The following is an 18282-nucleotide window of genomic DNA, read 5'->3' on the forward strand; positions in this document are numbered from 1 at the left end:
AACAACTGGTCGCTATGATGCACACTGACCACCAGGGGGCAGACACTCAATGCAGGAGCTGCCCCCCCACCCGCAGGCCCCAGGCCAGCCAAGGCGGGTGCCAGCAGGGGCCCTGATCACCCCCTGGTCACCCCACAGATTTTGTGCACCGGGCCTCTAGTAATAGTAATAAACCAACAGGAAAAAGCACATCTGGAGATAAGAAGCCACACTGGTAACGTGCCACACAAACCTGCCCCAGAGAAACCCCTTTAGAGTCAGGGAAGTTCTCCCAGTGAAGATCCCTTCTCTAGATCCCTCAATGCAAGGGCCCTATACCTTCACTCGCAATCACTGTACCCCTCTCTCTTCCCCATGTCCTGGCCAGGTCACTGAGAGAGGCTGCAGAAAGCACCGCCTGGCTTCTCCTACAAATGGATTCCTCGCCCGGGGACTCTGCTCTCCAAGAACGAAGGTGTCTCGGAGGTTTGGGGTGCCTGTTTAGAACACGCTGCATGAGCAGTAACAGCTGGGCTTTTCTGCAAGGACACCTGCTCCCCAGACCAGAGGGTGGAGGTGAAGAAAAACAACTTCAAACAAACAAACATTAACTTACACAGAGGGGTAGTTTTTTAGGCTCTGATTGCCCAAAATAACCAGAGCAAAACCCCCTGGAGGGTAAAATCCTGTCTGTATTTCTACATTTTGTAAAAGGGGACAATCTGGGGCCCTAAATAGCATTTTAAGCCTGAGGGCCTAAGGGCTGAACACGGGCTCTTTGAGGAGAGACTGGAGGAAGACCCCACTGTAACACCTTGTAGAGGGCAAACCAAGCTAAAAGGGCAGGAAGGAAAAACAAAGTCGTGACAACTCTCTCTCTGTAATCAATCAAAGACTAAAAGGCAGCTGGTACAGATGGCAAGAATGTGTATAGAAGAGGTAGATATTAGATCCTGAATTTCACGAGCATTTCTCTGCTAAAACGCAAAACGGGGAAGAGATTGGGGTGAGGAGAGATGGGCTGGCTTCCCACTTATTCTTGGGGATCCTTCAGGCCCTCCTGATCGATCCCATCAGGTTCAGAACAAAAGGCATGACGCGCCGTATCCCACAGGGGAACACAGATTACACCTCCGGTGTCCAAAGTGACCGAGCACAGCACGGAGGGGAAAGGGGCCTGGACGGCCCGCGGTCAGGGATGGGAAGGGCCCTACCTGCTGGGTGGGTGTGTACTTCACAGTGTGGGAGTAGTCGTAATTATCGATGATGTCCAAATCCTTCACCGCCTCGCCAGGGAGGGGACTGCTGAACTGCACATTCAGTGGGGCTTTTCCGGCCCCTTTGGTGTAGACAGTGAAGTGGGTTGGCTTCCCATTTTCCACACCTGGAAAGATAAACTGTGAAGTGAGGAGACAGGCCTGGCTGGAGTGGTTTCACTTTTAGAACCAGTCTGACAGGTTCGTCAGCACCTGCTCTACAGAGGCAGCTGGAGCCAGAGCTCTCCGCTGACCTGGAGCCGGGCCTTGGTTCCTACAGGCCCCGCACCGAGCACGCCCATTGACTGGCCTGCAGAGCCTCCAGGATGGCCTGGCACACACGCCTCCTTACCTGCTTTGCTGAGGCCCGGGCCTTCCGCCTTCACCTTGCTGGCATCGTGGGAAGGGTCCACTTTGACTCTGAAAGGGCTGGCGGGGATTTCCTGCAGCGGAGACACTGTCTCAGTAGGAAAGCCCCTGAAGCTACGGCCAGCACTTAGCCTCTGCCCCAGAGAAAGGAATCCTTGGCACAACTCTGCTGTCAGCGGGTGGTGAGCAAACTCGTTACCACAGGTCAAACCCCCACATTCTAGCACCAGGTAAGGGCCCTCATCGGTCACTTAGGATGCCTGGATCCCCTACATCACAGGCTTCCACCCATTTTCTTCACGGCCAAAGGAAGGTTTCCCGCAAACTAATCTGGGAACGCGGAGCCTTTAACACCAATCGTTGTGTAGTTAGGATGCAAAAAATACCCATGAGAATAAAGCCAAAAGTGACAATACTATAGGGGGTCGGAGGGAAGGAAATGTCCCCTATGGGCAGCTGAGAATGCAAGGGATTGATCAGAAGTAGAATGGTTATCATTCTTCAAAAAGCATGCCACAGGCTGTCAAAATAAAGGCAGAACAGGTTAAGTGGGTGAGGCCAACTCAAGACCAACACCTTCAGAAACAGAACTTCCCTCAGAGGTCCCTATTCTTATGCAAGGTTAATCTGAATCACGGAATCCATTCTCCCCTGTTGTAGGTGCCGCTTGCCCTACCTTCACTGTCATTCATAAATTGGAACTCTACCTGAAACGTCAAAGCTCTTCTCTCTATAAAAGTTTCAAAGCTGAGGCCAAAGTCATGGCTTCAAAGAGGTCAAAGTAGAACTCAATTACATCTCACACGAAAAGTTGATGGACGTTTATAACAAACCAATTTCCATCCAGAGCCCTGCTTTGAACTGCACTGAATACACTGCCTCACTTTCGTTAGAAAGTGGTAAAACGTTAGTTCTGTCCGTCCCCTCCCTCCCTCTCTTGGTTTTAATGAACCAAAGGGAAAAAGTACGGAGCACAGTTCTGAAGACACCTCCCCAATGCGTACAGGTGGCCAGAAAGAAAAGAGGCCCCCCCCCTCCTGCCCCCCCCCACACACACCTGAGATGCAAAGAGAACTTTGATTGTGTATCGCCCAGCGGCAGGAGGTACATATTTGACTGTAAACGTGTCGTTGGCATTGTGAATAATGTCAAAATCCACGTCTTCCTCATCTTCACTCAACACTCGGGCATCACATTTGATGCCAACACTGACATCACCTGGAACAGACCAGCTCATTAGCACCAGCTTACAAGAAACAGCATGTCCCCAGCAATCACTTCCAGCTCGGGAGAACACCCCAAAATAAGTAACTGGCAAGAAACACGAGAAAGGGATGGTGGTAAGCCAGGGGTTGGGAGAAAGGATGGAGGATTAGCAAAGATATAGCCAAGGAACTGACACAGAGCCTCATTAGATTACCTATTCCAGGTGGACCAGTTCCTGGTTCAAAGTTCACTGCCTGGTACCATTATTAAAAGAACTTAATTCCCCAAGGAGCAGCATTGGGTGAAGCTCCCTCTCACCTTCCCCAGCCTCGGTACAGTCCACTGTGAAGTGAGTAGGTTCATTTGCCTTCAGTCCACTTCTCTCCACGCCTGGCCCAAACACTTTGACCTTCTGGGGATGGCTACCCTGCCCAATGTGGACCTAGGAGACATGGAGAAATTGTAATCAAGTCTTCCTCCACCTGGACGCAGGAAAACACTGTTAGTTAACATTGTCAGAGATAGTCCTTTTGGACAATCTAGAGCACTCTGCCTTCAGGGCACTCCATCTTTCAAGGCCACCAAGGAGGATGGGTTCTTCCCAGGAATCGGCCTTGGCCATCAGGCAGGCATAGAGTCCAGACCTGCCACGGGACTGGGCTTTCCCATACCAGGGCCAGGGTTCCGTCTCACAACCTACCCGGTAGGGGCTGTGTGGGATGTTCACACCTCCCCAGACCACAGCAATGGTGTGCTTGATGGGTTTCACTGGGGTGTACGAGCAGGCGTACGTGCCGTCCATCCGAGTCTTCATATGGATGTCAATGGGCTGGCCTTCTCCATCCTGCAAAAGAGCAGGGGCTAAGAACAGAACTGGCCCTCAACTGTCTTCATCAAACAGAGCCACCGTGGCCTCCCAAGACAGCCAAGTCACCACGCACTCGTGCAATAAAACCACAAGGAAAAACATGCCGCTTTCTCACATTACAATGGCCATGACCACAGGTGAGAAGACACTACATGCATTTATTTATTTTTAATTGAGAGCAAATGGCCAAAAGAGAAAGCCATGACCACTCAATGCTTCATTGCAATGCCTACACTGAAATCTTTTCACCAAATTCAATTAAATTAACCTATTTAATAAATCCTTGTTTACAAACCTCTCAACATGGCCTAGGTAGCATCAGCCACACCAAGACATTTACAGGGAAATCTGAAACAATCAAGCCTTGTTTCCATAGAATACATATCATAAAAATAAGAAAAGCACCCTGCTGCCCTAGCCCGTTTGGCTCAGAAGATAGAGTGATGACCTGAGGACTGAAGGGTCCCAGGTTTGATTCCGGTCAAGGGCACCTGCCCGGGTTGTGGACTCGATCCCCAGTAGGGGACGTGCAAGAGGCAGCCGATCAATTGTTCTCTCTCATCATTGACTTTCCTATCTCTCTCTCTCCCCCTCTCCCTTCTTCTCTGAAAGCAATAAAAATATATTTTAAAAAAAGAAGAAAAGCACCCGGCTTTACCTGTCGGAACCCCATTTACTTCTCAATAATCCATGAGGTTAAATATTCCTATTGTTCCCAATGTGTAGATAAGGAAACTGAGGATCAGATGAACCGAACAACTTGCCATTGCACTGCAGGATCTTGTCACCTGACAATTACCTGCACAGGTGACCCCTGGAAACGTACCTGAGCAAATATCTTTAAGGGAGCTTTTCCAGCATCCTTAGGATTCACGGTGAACTCGGCCAGGTTGTTGACAATGCACCCAGATTTCTCCAAACCTGGCCCGTATGCTTGGACCTGGGGAAAAAGGCCAATAATGATTGTCTTTCTGCGCAATGAATGCCCCCAACTAAATCCCTATGTGAAGACTGGCGACCAGGGCCACCAGCTTTACAGCACCCACATAACAGGATGGTGACTGGAAGGAAAATGCTAAAGTAGGTTCTAACTTAAAAAACAGGACCATTAACCTCTCATGAAAGAGAAAATTCTCTATAACCAGGCCCCAAACTAGGCTGGGCTCCTTGCCTTATTCCGAGCTGACCTGGAGAACTTCTAGTCACTGGATCAGGGACCTCCAGCCATGCCCAATTCCAACGTTACCCTTTGCTACAAACAACATTCTAAACATGTGCAGCCCTCAGAGAGCGGAGGACCGGCAGGCAGCCTATGGACAGCTGCCCCGTGGGCCAACAGCAGCTCACAGGGGGCCTGGGGCCTCCTCCTGTCGGCCAGGCTGGCTCAGACTTGATGCTTATCAGTCTGCAAAGGGCGTGAGAGAAACTCTTGGAAACACGGAAAATACGGCTCTAATTTAAGAGAAGGGAGCTGGGGAGAAAAAAAAACACACCATTATCCATGGAACATCTTGAAATAATAACCTCAGAAAGTGGCAGGATTGAAATATGATGCTCCAGGTTGCAAGGAAACAGCTTCCTATGGAGCCCCCTGCATGGGCCATGCTCTGGTCTAAGGGCTGTCTCTATGCATGTTAGTGACCTCCTGGAATCATCCCAGAAGCTCTAGGAAGCAGACACTCCTATCATTCCCACTTTATTGCGGAGGATACCAAGAGTCAGAGGTCAGTTTCTTGCCCAACATTAGAAAAATACTCAGTGGTACCACTGTAGGCCCGTTTCCTTCCTAAACTCTACAAGACTCCTCTCTGTCATCTTTTAACACGCTGCTTAAGGCACCTCTCCGGGCACTAGGAAGGATCCCAGAAGCCAGAAACATAACAAGTTGACTCACCAGATCTGGGTTATAGTCTCCTGTGGCCGGGTGGATGAAGGCCATGTACGGACTGTCCTTGATGTCCTCGTCATCACACATGATGTGAACGGCATATTCGCCAGGCTCCTTGGGCCAGTACTTGACGTCACACGATCCATCATTCTGGTCGTCATAATCAATCTTCGCCTGGGAGGGGCCTTCAATGGCGAACCCTGGGGGAGGGTAGGGGGATGGAGAGAGGGCTCCCTGGTTACATGGGGAAAAGGACCCATTCTATGTTACTATCAACTCCCTCCCGCTGCCTGCCTAAAAGCCAAGTGTTGCCCAGAAGATTGAAACCTGTTTGTGTCCCTTTCCCACAAAACCAAGTCTACTTCTTCACTAGAGATGGAAGAATTGGATTTTATACTTTTTTAAAAATATCATCTAACAATAAGGTCAACCAGCAAACCTTTGTTGGCAATATGGAAATGTACCAAAAGCCTTAAACCAATGCCCACCCTTTCCCCTACCAAATCCGCATTTGGGCTTTTATCTGAAGGAAATAACCAAGGATGTGTGTAAACAGATACAAGGATAAGCATTGTTTTTATAGTAAAACCCTGGAAATAACTGGAGAACCGGTAAGTTATATTCATGTAATGGAATTCCATGGAAGTCATGGAAAATTGAGATATGTTCTATATTTATCTGAGGCAGGAAGATAAAAAGACTTCCCCCAGGTATTTTTTATGGCAGATAAGTACTTGTATGTATATGCACAGAAAAATGTCTAAAAGGATACGCCAAAAGGTTTAATAGTATCTCTAGTCTACAAGGATAGACCGAAATATTTATTTTCTCTCTAGAAGGAAAAATTTAATGTAAATTCTTATTTTCCCCTTTTTGCTTATTTTTAGTACCTGAACTATAGGTTCTCAAACTATGGCCACTAGGCCACACCTACCCACTGCCTGTTTTTGTAAACAAGGTTTTACTGAAACAGCCATACTCCTTCGCTTATGTATTTTCTACTGCTGCTTCATGCTACAACAGCAGAGTCGAACAGGTGTGGGAGAGAATATGACCCACAATACTAAAATATTCGCTATCTGATCCTTTGAAGAGAGAGAAATGCTGGCCACCGATCTAAAATGATCATGTCTACATCAGGTGTGTGTTTAAAATGCATTCAGTTATGCTCCAAAGAATACTTACTCCCTAAATTTCCGATTTCAAAAAAGTTAATTCATTCATCTAAACTAAGGAGCAGTCAACAATATTAGTTGAGTGCCTACTATAGTCTAGGCACAACATCCATGGAAAGCCTTTAGTGAAAGCACGTCAACTTCACAGCCCACGGGCCACATGCGACCCACCATGAATATTTGTGTGGCCCAGCCAATATAACAACATAAAAGAAACGTTTTAATAAAAATTTTGTAACTTAATTTTTACAATATCCTGTTACACATAATTATTAATAACGAACTACAACGTTCGCTAATGACTGATTACTATAATCGTGTTGCGTTCATTTCCCTTACGTGCCTTTCACGCAGGCGCACCATTTCTCTCCACTAGTACTAGCAGCAAATATTTTAGCAGCCGACTGCCACGTCATTAGTCTTGGACTGACTTGTTTAGTGTGCGCAACAGGAAATATTTCGTTTTCGGAGAACAACAAAAACAGGTTTATTTGCGTTACGCTTATTAATTTGTGCAGTTACCTGTGTCTGGTAAGTTAATGCTCAAGAAAAAAAATATTAATTTTTATTAAAATGTTCTATTATTTTATGTTAACGATTACTCATTTCTTTCAGCCCTTTGTATTCATGCATGTCTCTATCGAAATAAACCTATGTTTCTATGAAAATTGAAGCTTTTGTTTTTTTGCGGACCACATAAACTTAGACCTTGTTTATGTGGCCCGTGTTAGCCTTTGAGTTTGACATGCTTGCTCTAGTGAACAAATGAATGAATGAAGCAGAGAGCAGCCTGAAGGGCAGGTGGAGAATGGGAACTGCAATTCCACAGAGGCGGCCTCAGGTGGTGAGGAGACCAGGAGGTTAAGGGTAGTGAGGCTCAGGAGGCCCCAACTCTCGGCCTAATAGCGGGCCCACGCACCCCTATAACCTCAGCCCTACAGAAGCTGCTGGTCAGCTGCATCCACTTACCCAGAGACCCCACCTCAGCACCAATGGACTCCACCACGAAGTCTGCTGACCGCCCCACAATCCCGCCATGGAGGCCAGGGCCCCACGCACGGACTTTCTGCATGCCTGCTTCAGGGCCAACTTGAACTTCAAAGGGGCTAAAAGGAAAGGAACAGAAGGAGCATTAACGAAGAGTCAAGAAGGGGCTAAGTACAGCCATAAGCTGTTTATGCCTATTCTTTCCACTTGCTGGATCCTCTGACCCGCAGTCCAGTCTCCAGCCAAGCCCTTCCTCCACGCAGGCCCCCCTCAGCCATTGTTAGGTCAACAATATAATGTGCTGTCTCAAGGCACTCAGGGGGCCACTGGGTTGGTGCTCAAGCCACACTGCCTTGCACTGTCTTTCTGGTCATTGACCTTTTGTGTGCAGGGCTCACAAGGCTGTAACAAGAAAACTAGGTTGAACAGGCGTTAGCTCATACATTAATGAATGTGTTTTAACTTTTATGCAGGAGGTAAAAAAAAAAAAATAGTTTGCTTAGATTTTCAGAACCCTATAATATAATATGCCCAGATATTTCTCAAGGTAAACTGAATTTATTCAGAGTTTAAAGTTGCCCCCAGAAGAGCTGGAAAACAGGTAAACACAGGGCAGGCAAACTGCACGCCCACACGGCAAGGCTGCAGACTGGCCCCTTGATTCCTGCCTGCGCTCACGTAGAGGACTTTAATGTAAACCATAGCAGATTTTACCCCATGGCATTCCTGAACAGAGGCATGCATTGAAAGAAAGAGAATCCCAGTTTATATAAGGGTATAAAGACACACAGTCCATTTGCTCTCTATTACTGCTCCTTCTGGCTTCCCCGCCTCCCACCAGGCCCAAACCGCCGGCATTTGATTTAAAGCAAGGCAGCTGAAACCACAGTGACTTTCTGCTGCTTTTGAGAACAGGCCAAATGTCTGTGAACTGCCAGAAAAAAAAATGTTTGCAACAAAGCAGATCTCTTTCCCTCCTGCAGCTCAGGAAGCCACCACGGTGAGCCTGCCCTGGGCTCAGCACCTCCAGAGACGTCGGAACAGAGACTCACCTCTTTGGAATGTGGTGTCCCCCCCATGTGATGGCAATGCTGTACTTTCCCGGGGTGCTGGGGTAATACTCGAACGCATAGACTCCATCCAGAAAACCTTTTTGCTTCACCAGCTCCTCCAGGCCCTCTGTGGGAAGAAAACACACCACCTTTTCCAATGCAATCCTAGGCTCAGAACGAGAACCCGGAAGACAAGAACAGAATGATAGAAATATCCACAAACGTGGTCACAGAGGAAAGCAAGTGGGCCACCTAAGAGGATGGGACCCCTAAAACCTGAGAGATTAATCCAAAGCTAAAAACGGGCCAGTCTCTACTTCAAATTGTGGGGAATTGGAAGATTTCAGCTAGCTGGCTTTCATAGGCTCTCTTGCTATGAGGGGGCTACACAGCTGGAACCTCCAGGGACTGTGTAAAGATAAATCTAGTTGCATCTCAATTTTTCCTCAACAATTCTACCCATTTTAGCTCCCCCCAAAACTGGGGAGGGAATGGATGAGTATTTGACATGAGTTCCAGGTTCGTGTCCTGGCATATCTTTTTCAACTGAAGCCGGACAATGAAAGTGAGAACGCTCTTCTATGCTATCGACAAGGAGACGGATTTTAGATGCTCTACCACAAACTCCAGAGCAAGCCGTCAGGCAGGGACTTGTTTGATGTTGAGCCTTGAGGTTTGGCTGGGAAAGCCATTTCGTCAAGTGAGAATCTAAGGTCAGGAAAAAAATCGCCTCCTTGGCTCCTGTAGCAACAAGCCAGGAGGGAGGGCAGCCACAGAGCAGCTTGGCTCTAGGTCTGAGCAGTCTAGAACCTTGGCTGCCCTTGGGGCTCAGCCTGCCCCAAAGCTTGGTGCTCTGAGGTCAAATATTAACTTTCTGGAACTCAGAACACCCCTGCCCAGCCTGCTGAGAACACAGGGTAAGAGCAGTCTTAGCATAGGAAGCTCAAGATTCCACAAGTCAAGGGCTTCTGCACCTGCAACTAGAAATGCCAAGCTGCTCATCTGTTCCAGGAGAAAACTCGAGGATGGTCCTCACCCCCATCCTCACATCAACTGTCTCCCTTCCCAAAACAGGGAGCAAGAATGAGTTGCAGGGTACAACCCACCTCTCCACGGATGGCATTTATTTACCAGGAAATTTAACCTTAGGGAATCTGATTCCCCTTCTATAAGCACTGATCATAGTAATTAGGTGCCTGACATAATTGCATAGTCTATAAAATGTAACCCATAGTGGGAAAATCACTGGCTTCGGAGACTGTGCTTGAATTTCAGCTCAGACACCTACAAGCTGTGGGACCTTGGGCAAGATCTGTCCTCGCTAAGCCTACGTTTCTGCAAATAAAAAAGGGGCCCCTTCAGGTTGTGTCCCAACCAAAGACAGCATTTCCCAAAACTCATTGCATCACTGCTCCTTCTACTCCCAAAAGCCTTAATACAATGTGAGTCTGCAGAACCACCACGGTCCCCGCCTGCAACCAGGACAGACATTACACATCAATCACTGCTTCCTTGCCGATGGAGCCCAGGTAGCCTGAAGTCTTTGACACAGATCTCTGGGATACATGGATCAGAACTGGCCATGGGGTGAAGTCCATATGCCAGGCTACAAACGTGGCTGAAATCACACCTGAGAGGAGGGAAGAAAGGAACTTACTCGGACCCTTCACAGTTACGCCAAGCTCCCCGCTTCCAGCAGCTTTGGTGTCAACTTTGAAGTCCGCCGTCTCCCGGATGCGGATGCCTTTGGGCTGCAGGCCTCGGCCACTGGCCCGGCAGGCGTTTGGATTGCAGGCTGCAAGCACAATTTCGACATCAATTCAACCTTTCATTCTTTAGTCAGAGTTGAGCAAGCCAAGGTAATGTGGAGCCGCCCGCCAAGAAAATATTTGCTCTGCACAAAGAGTATGCGGCAGTTGCTGGGACCAGGGGTCCCGTTTAGGGAGCACACCAGGCAGCAAACAAGGACACAACATAACTTTGTCCAGCCATGCTGCGGAAGGACTGGAGAAAGTTCCTTTGGCGAAGAAAGCCGGAGGGCACAGTGCGGATTCCCCGGGCTCCTGGTACCAGCTGAATCCTGGCATGTATCCCCTCGGCGGTGAAGCAGAGTTAAGACCTAGTGCTGGACACTGTTCAAACCTCATTGCTATACTCAAGGGCCCACTAATTGGGAAGACTGGGCTTCCTCAAGTCAACTTGAAAAATGTAGCGCTTGAAAACATCTGACCGGGCTCCAAACTTTGGGTCAGTCATTTCTAAAGGTCTAAACAGTGTCGTTTTCCCCATAAAGAGCCAGAAGGTAGCTCGAAAGGAAGCCAGTGCAACCCTCCGCTGGCTAAGGCAGACAACCATTGCAGTGCCTTCCGTCAGAGGTCCTAGGAGTGTGGGCGGCTGGGAGTGCAACTACTAGCGACAAACGCCCCTCAATGTTATTTCTAGATCTGGTTAAAAAAGCTAAACTTGTAAGTATAAAAATTAAGGGCAAAGGTAGCTTCCAGTATTCCTTACATGAGGTGCACAAAACTACTGCTCCCTCGAGTCATCAGAAGGTTGATTAAAGACTTCCTTGAACCCTAGGAATTCATTGTCAACATGGGCAACCTTCTGATTAAGTACAGAAATGAGAGATTAATGGGTAAAATGTCACGTTGTTTATGAAGTGACTTTTCCTTCCTACATCTGATACTGCGTATTTGACAGCTCTCTATACCAGTGATGGTGAACCTTTTGAGCTCGGCGTGTCAGCATTTTGAAAAACCCTAACTTAACTCTGGTGCTGTGTCACATATAGAAATTTTTTGATATTTGCAACCATAGTAAAACAAAGATTTATATTTTTGATATTTATTTTATATATTTAAATGCCATTTAACAAAGAAAAATCAACCAAAAAAAATGAGTTCGCATGTCACCTCTGACACGCGTGTCATAGGTTCGCCGTCACTGCTATGGGTCTCGAACCCCAGAGGAGAAGACTTCAGTTTACTTCATAGAAGGAAGGTAATTTCTCCTCTGGCCTCTCCTCTCTGCAATGTCCTCTTTGGTTATTTGGCAAACAACTGCTTCCCTAAGATACATACACACATCCTTGGAGTTAGAGATGATTTTAGGTGGTTCGTGGATGAATGTAAGTTTATGGTAGCAATTTGTGGCAAGTAACGTTGGTTTTTCAATATGAAAATGTCAGCTTCTTTTTTATATAAAATCATCTAAGTAGAGGGAGGATTAGTACATCAAGAGAAGAACTCTAATAAATAAATTCGATCCAGTACAAGTGATGGAGACACATGCCGGGAATGAGAAGGGTAATCCATGAGAGAGAGGAGGTCAGGAAACACTACTGGAACTAGGATAGCCATTCAAACGCTTGCATTATGTCGAAAAGACTTTTGTTAATGAATATGTTGGGGGTTTTCAATTTGCCAAGGGGAGAAAAGTTGGTCATACCAGGAGTAAGTCACAGGACTTCCCTTGGAGGGTTTAAATGTGTCTTTAAAAAAAATAAATACTCATGGAAATTCTGTACATGGGCAATGGTCTCCATATCAAAAGGGTAACTACTTAGTTCATATAAACACTAAATAGAGCTGAAGAGCTGGAAGGAAATTGCCAGATTCTCCTCCGTTGTGAAATGTTTAAATGTAATTAGAGAGCAGGCTTGGGGTCTGGCTGGACAAGCTGTGAGAACCACTGTACTGTCATTTCCTGAGGCCACAAACAGCACAGGCTCGCTGACATTTGCAGGCAGCACAAAGACCTGGCACCAAAGCCCCACCCAACCAGCCCTTACCAAGCAAGGTGCCTCGGGCCCAGTGCTCTCAGCTAGGAAGCCAACAGCTTCGGGGTCCAGGCGGCCCAGAGGCAGGATTCAGAGGAAGCCAGGCCTGCAGACGCAGATGCAGGACAGAACAGGAAAAGGCAAGTATTGATTAGAAAAGGCAGCAGAGCTAGGGATGAGGGTAGGGGGAGGAAGAGCAACAAGGAGAAGGAAAGAGTCTAATAGGAAAACACCTGCTTCCCCTGCAGAGGGAGTTCAGCAGTGTGGTTAAGGGGTCAACAGAGACCTGGGTTCTACTCCTACCGGCGCCTAGCCCTTACTCACCGACACCTTATGTTATCTAAGTCTCAGTGTCTCCATCTGCAAACTGGGGATACTAACAGCACCTGGAACACACAGGCTGGTGTGACAATGAGATGCAGTCGTGCTAAGTGCCTGGAAGCCAGTGAAGGCCAAACAGTGGAGGCTGGGGGGGCACCAGCAATGCTATTGCTGCTAACCTCAGCCCCAGGCGCCAACCCCTCTGTGGCCTCAGTCCTGCACTGCTCAGTGAGGAATGACTCTCCTGGACAAGTGTTTTGGGGAGGACTAAATGAGTTAATACAAGTAAAGCACTGAAGTCACTTCGTGGCTCATGGGAAGATATTAATATCTTGTGGACAAAGTAAGCCACTTGCCACAGAAAGGGGACAGAGGAGTTCAATGACCATTCTCCTGGCCTTGGGGCCCAGCCATGTGCACAGACAGCACACCTGGTCAGCCACCCCAGCACTCACCTTCCCCAACCTGTACAACGAAGGGACTCTTGGGAATGGTGTCCCCAGCAAAGGTGACCTTGACCACGTGAGGGCCAGGGTGCATTGGTTTGTATACACATCGATACACCTGGTTTCCTTTGTCTTCCACCAGCAGCTCCACGGTGTTCTTCCCCTGGGGATCTTCTACCTCAACCCCAATGTCACCCACGCCGGCACCTAGGACAGAGCGAACACTCCATAAGCCCAGGTCACTTTCTCGGAAAGCTCACTGCCGGTGAGTGTAAAAGCAGATACAAAATGCAAATGGTCCAGCCAGCGTGTCTCAGTGGTTGAGTATCAACCTATGAACCAGAAGGCCATAGTTTGATTCCTGGCCAGGGCACATCCCTGGGTTGCGGGTTTGATCCCCAATAGGGGTGTGCAGGAAGCAGCCAATCAATGATTCTCTCTCATCATTAATGTTTCTTTCTCTCTCTCTCCCTCTTGCTTCCTCTCTGAAATCAACAAAAATATGTATTTCTAAATCTATATATATAAAAGCCTAAGCGACTGGCTGACCTGCTGACAGGCCAACCAGCTGGTAGGTATGATGCAAACTGACCACCGGGGGGCAGACGCTCAATGCAGGAGCTGCGGAATGACAGCAACTTTGCAGAGTGACCTCTCGTACTCTGGGACGCCTGGGGGGATATCGGACTGCTGGTTTTGGCCCAATCCCCACAGGCCAGGCCAAGGGACCCCACCTGCCAGAGGGACCCCACTCACTCCACAGATACCCTTTGAGCCCTGGCGCTGCCCCAGTGGGGCTGGCCGGGGAGGGACCTTGGGAGGTTGGCTCCAGGGCGTGTCTGGCCCCTCTGGCCCCGCCAGCTACCTTGTAATTAATTTCCTTTCGATGTGCACGAATTCGTGCACTGGGCCTCTAGTAAATAAATAAATGAATAGAAAAAATGCAAATGAAGGAAACAGGGGCACTCAGAAGGGCCACACCAAGACATTCACATTCGGCCACGGGGAAGGATGGTGAAGGCTGAGCATTCCTTTTTTCCCATTCTCTGTTTTGTAAATTTTCTACACTGAAAAGAAGGCAATTTCAAGAATTGTCTTATTCATCCCTCCCCACTCCAACAGGACCTTGCATAGAATCATCTAGTAGATAATTCTTCAAACTTAGTTTCTTCAGAAGAAAGGCTGGTTTTGAAAAATCTAAAAATATATCCAATACATTTGAAACAGAGAACAGACTGATGGTCGCCAGAGGGGAGAGGGATTGGGGCCTGGCTGAAAAAGGTGAAGGGGTTAAGAAGTACAAACTGGTAGTTACGGAATAGTCACAGGAATGTAAATTACAGCATAGGGAATATAGTCAATAATACTGTAATAACTATGTGTGGGGCCAAGTGGGTACTTGAAATATTGGGGTGACCACTTTGTAAAAAGTATATAATTATCTAATCACTATTCTGTACACCTGAAACTAATACATAATAATACTGAATATAAACTGTAATTAAAAACTTTTTTTAAAAGAAATTAAAAATAAATAAATTTATAAGAGTATGGGGGCAGGAAGGGAGATGGATTGAAGAAAATTATTTTTGTTGTTGGTTGTTCAACTTAAAGGACAAAGGTCAGGCATCCCGAGCCTTTAGGTTCCTGAGGATTACCTCTGGCTTTGCAAGGAAGCCTGATCCATGGAGGAGGGCGTGTTACCTGCTGTGTAGATGTCAAAGTAGGTGGGCTTATTGGCGATGTTCCCTGCGGCTTCCAAACCGGGGCCTTTCGCGGTGACTTTACTGGCATCTCCCTGGGCCTTGTCGACATTCACTTCAAATGGGCTCTTAGAGATATGCTGTCCTGCAAAGAGTACTGTGACCTACAAGTGACAGAGAGATGATAAACACTCCCTTCTCCCTGCCCAGTGAGGCGACCAGAAAAGGCCATGTGCTTTGTGACCTTCTCCTCCCTCCTCCTGATTATCCACACAAAAGTGGCTGGACCAGGAGCCCTGCTAGAGGCCTGAGTGGGACTCCCACCTGACTCCATCAGCCATACGGCGGGCCTGGGATAGCCGACCTTCAGCAAACTAAAAACGCTTACATCTGATGTTTAGCCTCTCTAGTAGGATACAAACACATATTCTAATCTCTAGACATTGAGCCCTTTAAGGCAACACTGATGAGGGCCACTGTTGCCCAGAATACAATGAACAGTTCCAGGATTTCAAACCTAAAGTCAATGTATTTTTCAAGGGACCGAGATCATTCCCAGACACGTGGATTTGGGAAAAAGTACAGATTCCCATCTAAAACTTGAGCCAGAGTTCTCATCTCTTAAATTTGGGGGTTAGGCTTCCTAGAAAGTGAATAAATTAATTATATCATAAATGCTTTCTTCAAGATTCATGATGTTCTAAAGGTAAATTCTATATGGCCATGGTTCCAGGTGAATTCACTAAAGCCCAAGGTGGTGAGTATGGTCTCTATCTCAGTGGCATGGTACACAGGACAGGCCTATATGTGCTGTTGAAGGCTTTCTTCCAACTAACGGTAGACTCTTCGATCAGTCCAGTCTCTGCAAGACTTTTTTGGTCCCCATCCCATAAGTCAACTGGACACCAACTCAAACAGAATTCAAAATGTTGCTGAGACAAAGGGTCTGAGGCCAAATCCCCAACAATTCCCCAGATACATGAGTGGGCTATTGGCTCCCGCTACAGTCCACTGGCCTTCTCCATGCCGGCAGATGCTCTAGAACACCTCGAAGGGGATATAAGGCAGCATTACAGACAAAGCCCAGGGCTTAGCATCTATACTCCAGGCATGTAGCTACAACCATTATTACCTAGACAGTTAGAAAAATCTATGACATTACAATAACCTAGTGGAATTCAACCAATCAAGATTATTAGCTAATATCTCAAGTTCGGTTCGTGGGGATCCCAAATTTTTCTATAATGAGCATGGATACTTTTATAATCAGGAAAGAAAATCAGAAGTTAACTTCAGAAAACCCTTTCCTTCCACACATATCAAAGCAAGCCCAGAAGAGTTAGTCCAAGCAATAGCCACGACACCTCATCTTACTTTGTGCAGCCCGGTGACCTTGGGCAGATACTCCACCGAGTATGTCTTGTTCTTGTCGCTGGCAGGGGTCACTTGTGCCTAGGATGGAAGATGAATGACAGTCAGAGGAAGCACCCGGTGTGAGTAAAAGAATGCTGTGCCAGCCAATCTCCTGCTGCGAGCTGGCAGGTCAGGCACCTGTCCTGGCTATTTCCTGCCCCACTATTCCTGCAGGACACCCCAGGGGAGGAAGAGCCTGAAGTTACAGAAACAAATCATGTAGCACAAAGGTATAACCAAGTCAGGACTCTCTGCTGACTCAGAGCTGAAACTCTCTAAATGAGAGAGACTATAAAGCAAGGAACTTAAAGCTTCGTTGGCCACGTAGTAATTAAGCATTTATGAAATGCTGGGCCCAGTGTTAGGTACCCAAAACAAAACAAATCAGGCAGAATTCCTGACCCAGTGGGAGAAATGGACAGTATGCCAGTAAACTCAGAATTTCAGATCGTACATAGCAATAGGAATATATAGTCTTAAGAAGATAAGTAGACAAAAGGAACTGTGTGCAAAGGCTCTGAAGGGAGAATCAAAGGCTGGTCAGAGTGAGAAGAGAGTAGGACATTAGCATTGTGACTGTATTGTATTTTATCAGTACTGTATTGTTATTCTGCCCATTAGTATTTTGGTCATTAGTATCTAAAACCTCAACTTGCCCTACTGGTGTGGCTCAGTGGTTGAGCATCAACCCATGAACCAGGAGGTCATGGTTCAACTCCCAGTCGGGGCACATGCCCAGGTTTCAGGCTCAAGCCCTAGTAGGGGGTGTGTAGGAGGCAGCCAATCAATGATTTCCTCGCATCATTGATGCTTCTCTCTCTCCCCCCCCTCCCTTCCTCTTTCTGAAATCAATAAAAATGTATTAAAAAAAAAAAAAAAGACAAACTCAACTAATGAGGCCTTTGCTAAATTCCAAGTATCCTTTATTTTATTAAACATTGGTCCCTGGGTATCAATTTATACTCATTTTCAAGGTACAGCCCTTGGGCAAGTTACTTTAACCACTGTGAGCCTCAGGATCCTTTTGGTAAAAAACAGTGTTTGTTGTGAACTTCAGTGGGGAAGATGGGGGCACAGTCCCTGGCCCTTGACAAGCTCCCTGGGATGCTGACAGGGGAGGCAGCACCCTCCGACATACCTCCTCCTTGTTCCCTTCTGGGTCCTCGACAAACACCATCAAGTCTCCTTGCCCGGCGCTGATGGTGTCCACAGTGAACTTGGCCGGCTGCTTCACCATGTTTCCAGTGGGCTCGATTCCTGCCAAAGGTTTACACAAGCACATTACAATCTGGCCAGCCCTCACACAGGCCATCACCCACCGTGTTTCCTTCAGGAAACTGAGAGATGGGACTCAGTCCTGCAGCCACCACATGGGAGATAAGGGATAAACTGCCGTGTCAAGAATAATCCAATCGGTTCCAATCCCTAATTCTGTCCTTGTTAGTTAAGCAACAATCAATTCTGAAATATTCAGAGCAATTCAGCCAGAAATGGATACAATTATGAAAATGATGTGTGACTAGCCGTAGAGCTGGCACTGAGAGAGGTGATGTGGGGAGGTGGGGGAGATGAGGTATAGGATGATGGCTCACTTTTCATTAAAGACCATCTTGTATTATTTAAAATATTTAAAAATTGCCTTCAATTATTTTTTAATTAAACTTTTTATTTTGAGATGATTGAGCAAATTAATTTGAGGCAGATTCACAGGCAGGTGTGTGAAATAATGTCGTTTATCCAGTTCCTCCAATGGTTACATAGTACAAAACTCTACATCAGGGGTCCTCAAACTGCGGCCCGCCGAAAACATTTATCCGGCCCGCCAGGTGTTTTTGCTG

The 18282-nt window shown here is 47.1% G+C and overlaps 1 protein-coding gene across 1 annotated transcript in view; it reads right to left on the reverse strand.

Annotated features, from left to right (window-relative positions):
- Positions 1-18282, reverse strand: part of FLNB (filamin B) — a gene marked incomplete at its 5' end in the record, with an annotated part of 82374 nt that overhangs the window by 50415 nt on the left and 13677 nt on the right. The window contains 14 exons of the mRNA XM_081105951.1: positions 1194-1363; positions 1588-1678; positions 2662-2822; positions 3129-3252; positions 3511-3654; positions 4505-4618; positions 5573-5766; positions 7711-7847; positions 8781-8907; positions 10438-10575; positions 13338-13535; positions 15033-15195; positions 16406-16483; positions 17583-17701. Coding sequence (XP_080962077.1) covers positions 1194-1363; positions 1588-1678; positions 2662-2822; positions 3129-3252; positions 3511-3654; positions 4505-4618; positions 5573-5766; positions 7711-7847; positions 8781-8907; positions 10438-10575; positions 13338-13535; positions 15033-15195; positions 16406-16483; positions 17583-17701 — 1958 coding nt within the window. The remainder of the gene's footprint in view (positions 1-1193; positions 1364-1587; positions 1679-2661; positions 2823-3128; positions 3253-3510; positions 3655-4504; positions 4619-5572; positions 5767-7710; positions 7848-8780; positions 8908-10437; positions 10576-13337; positions 13536-15032; positions 15196-16405; positions 16484-17582; positions 17702-18282) is intronic.

The sequence above is a fragment of the Myotis nattereri genome (assembly GCF_964212035.1).
Source record: "Myotis nattereri genome assembly, chromosome: 14".
Classification (NCBI taxonomy): domain Eukaryota; kingdom Metazoa; phylum Chordata; class Mammalia; order Chiroptera; family Vespertilionidae; genus Myotis; species Myotis nattereri.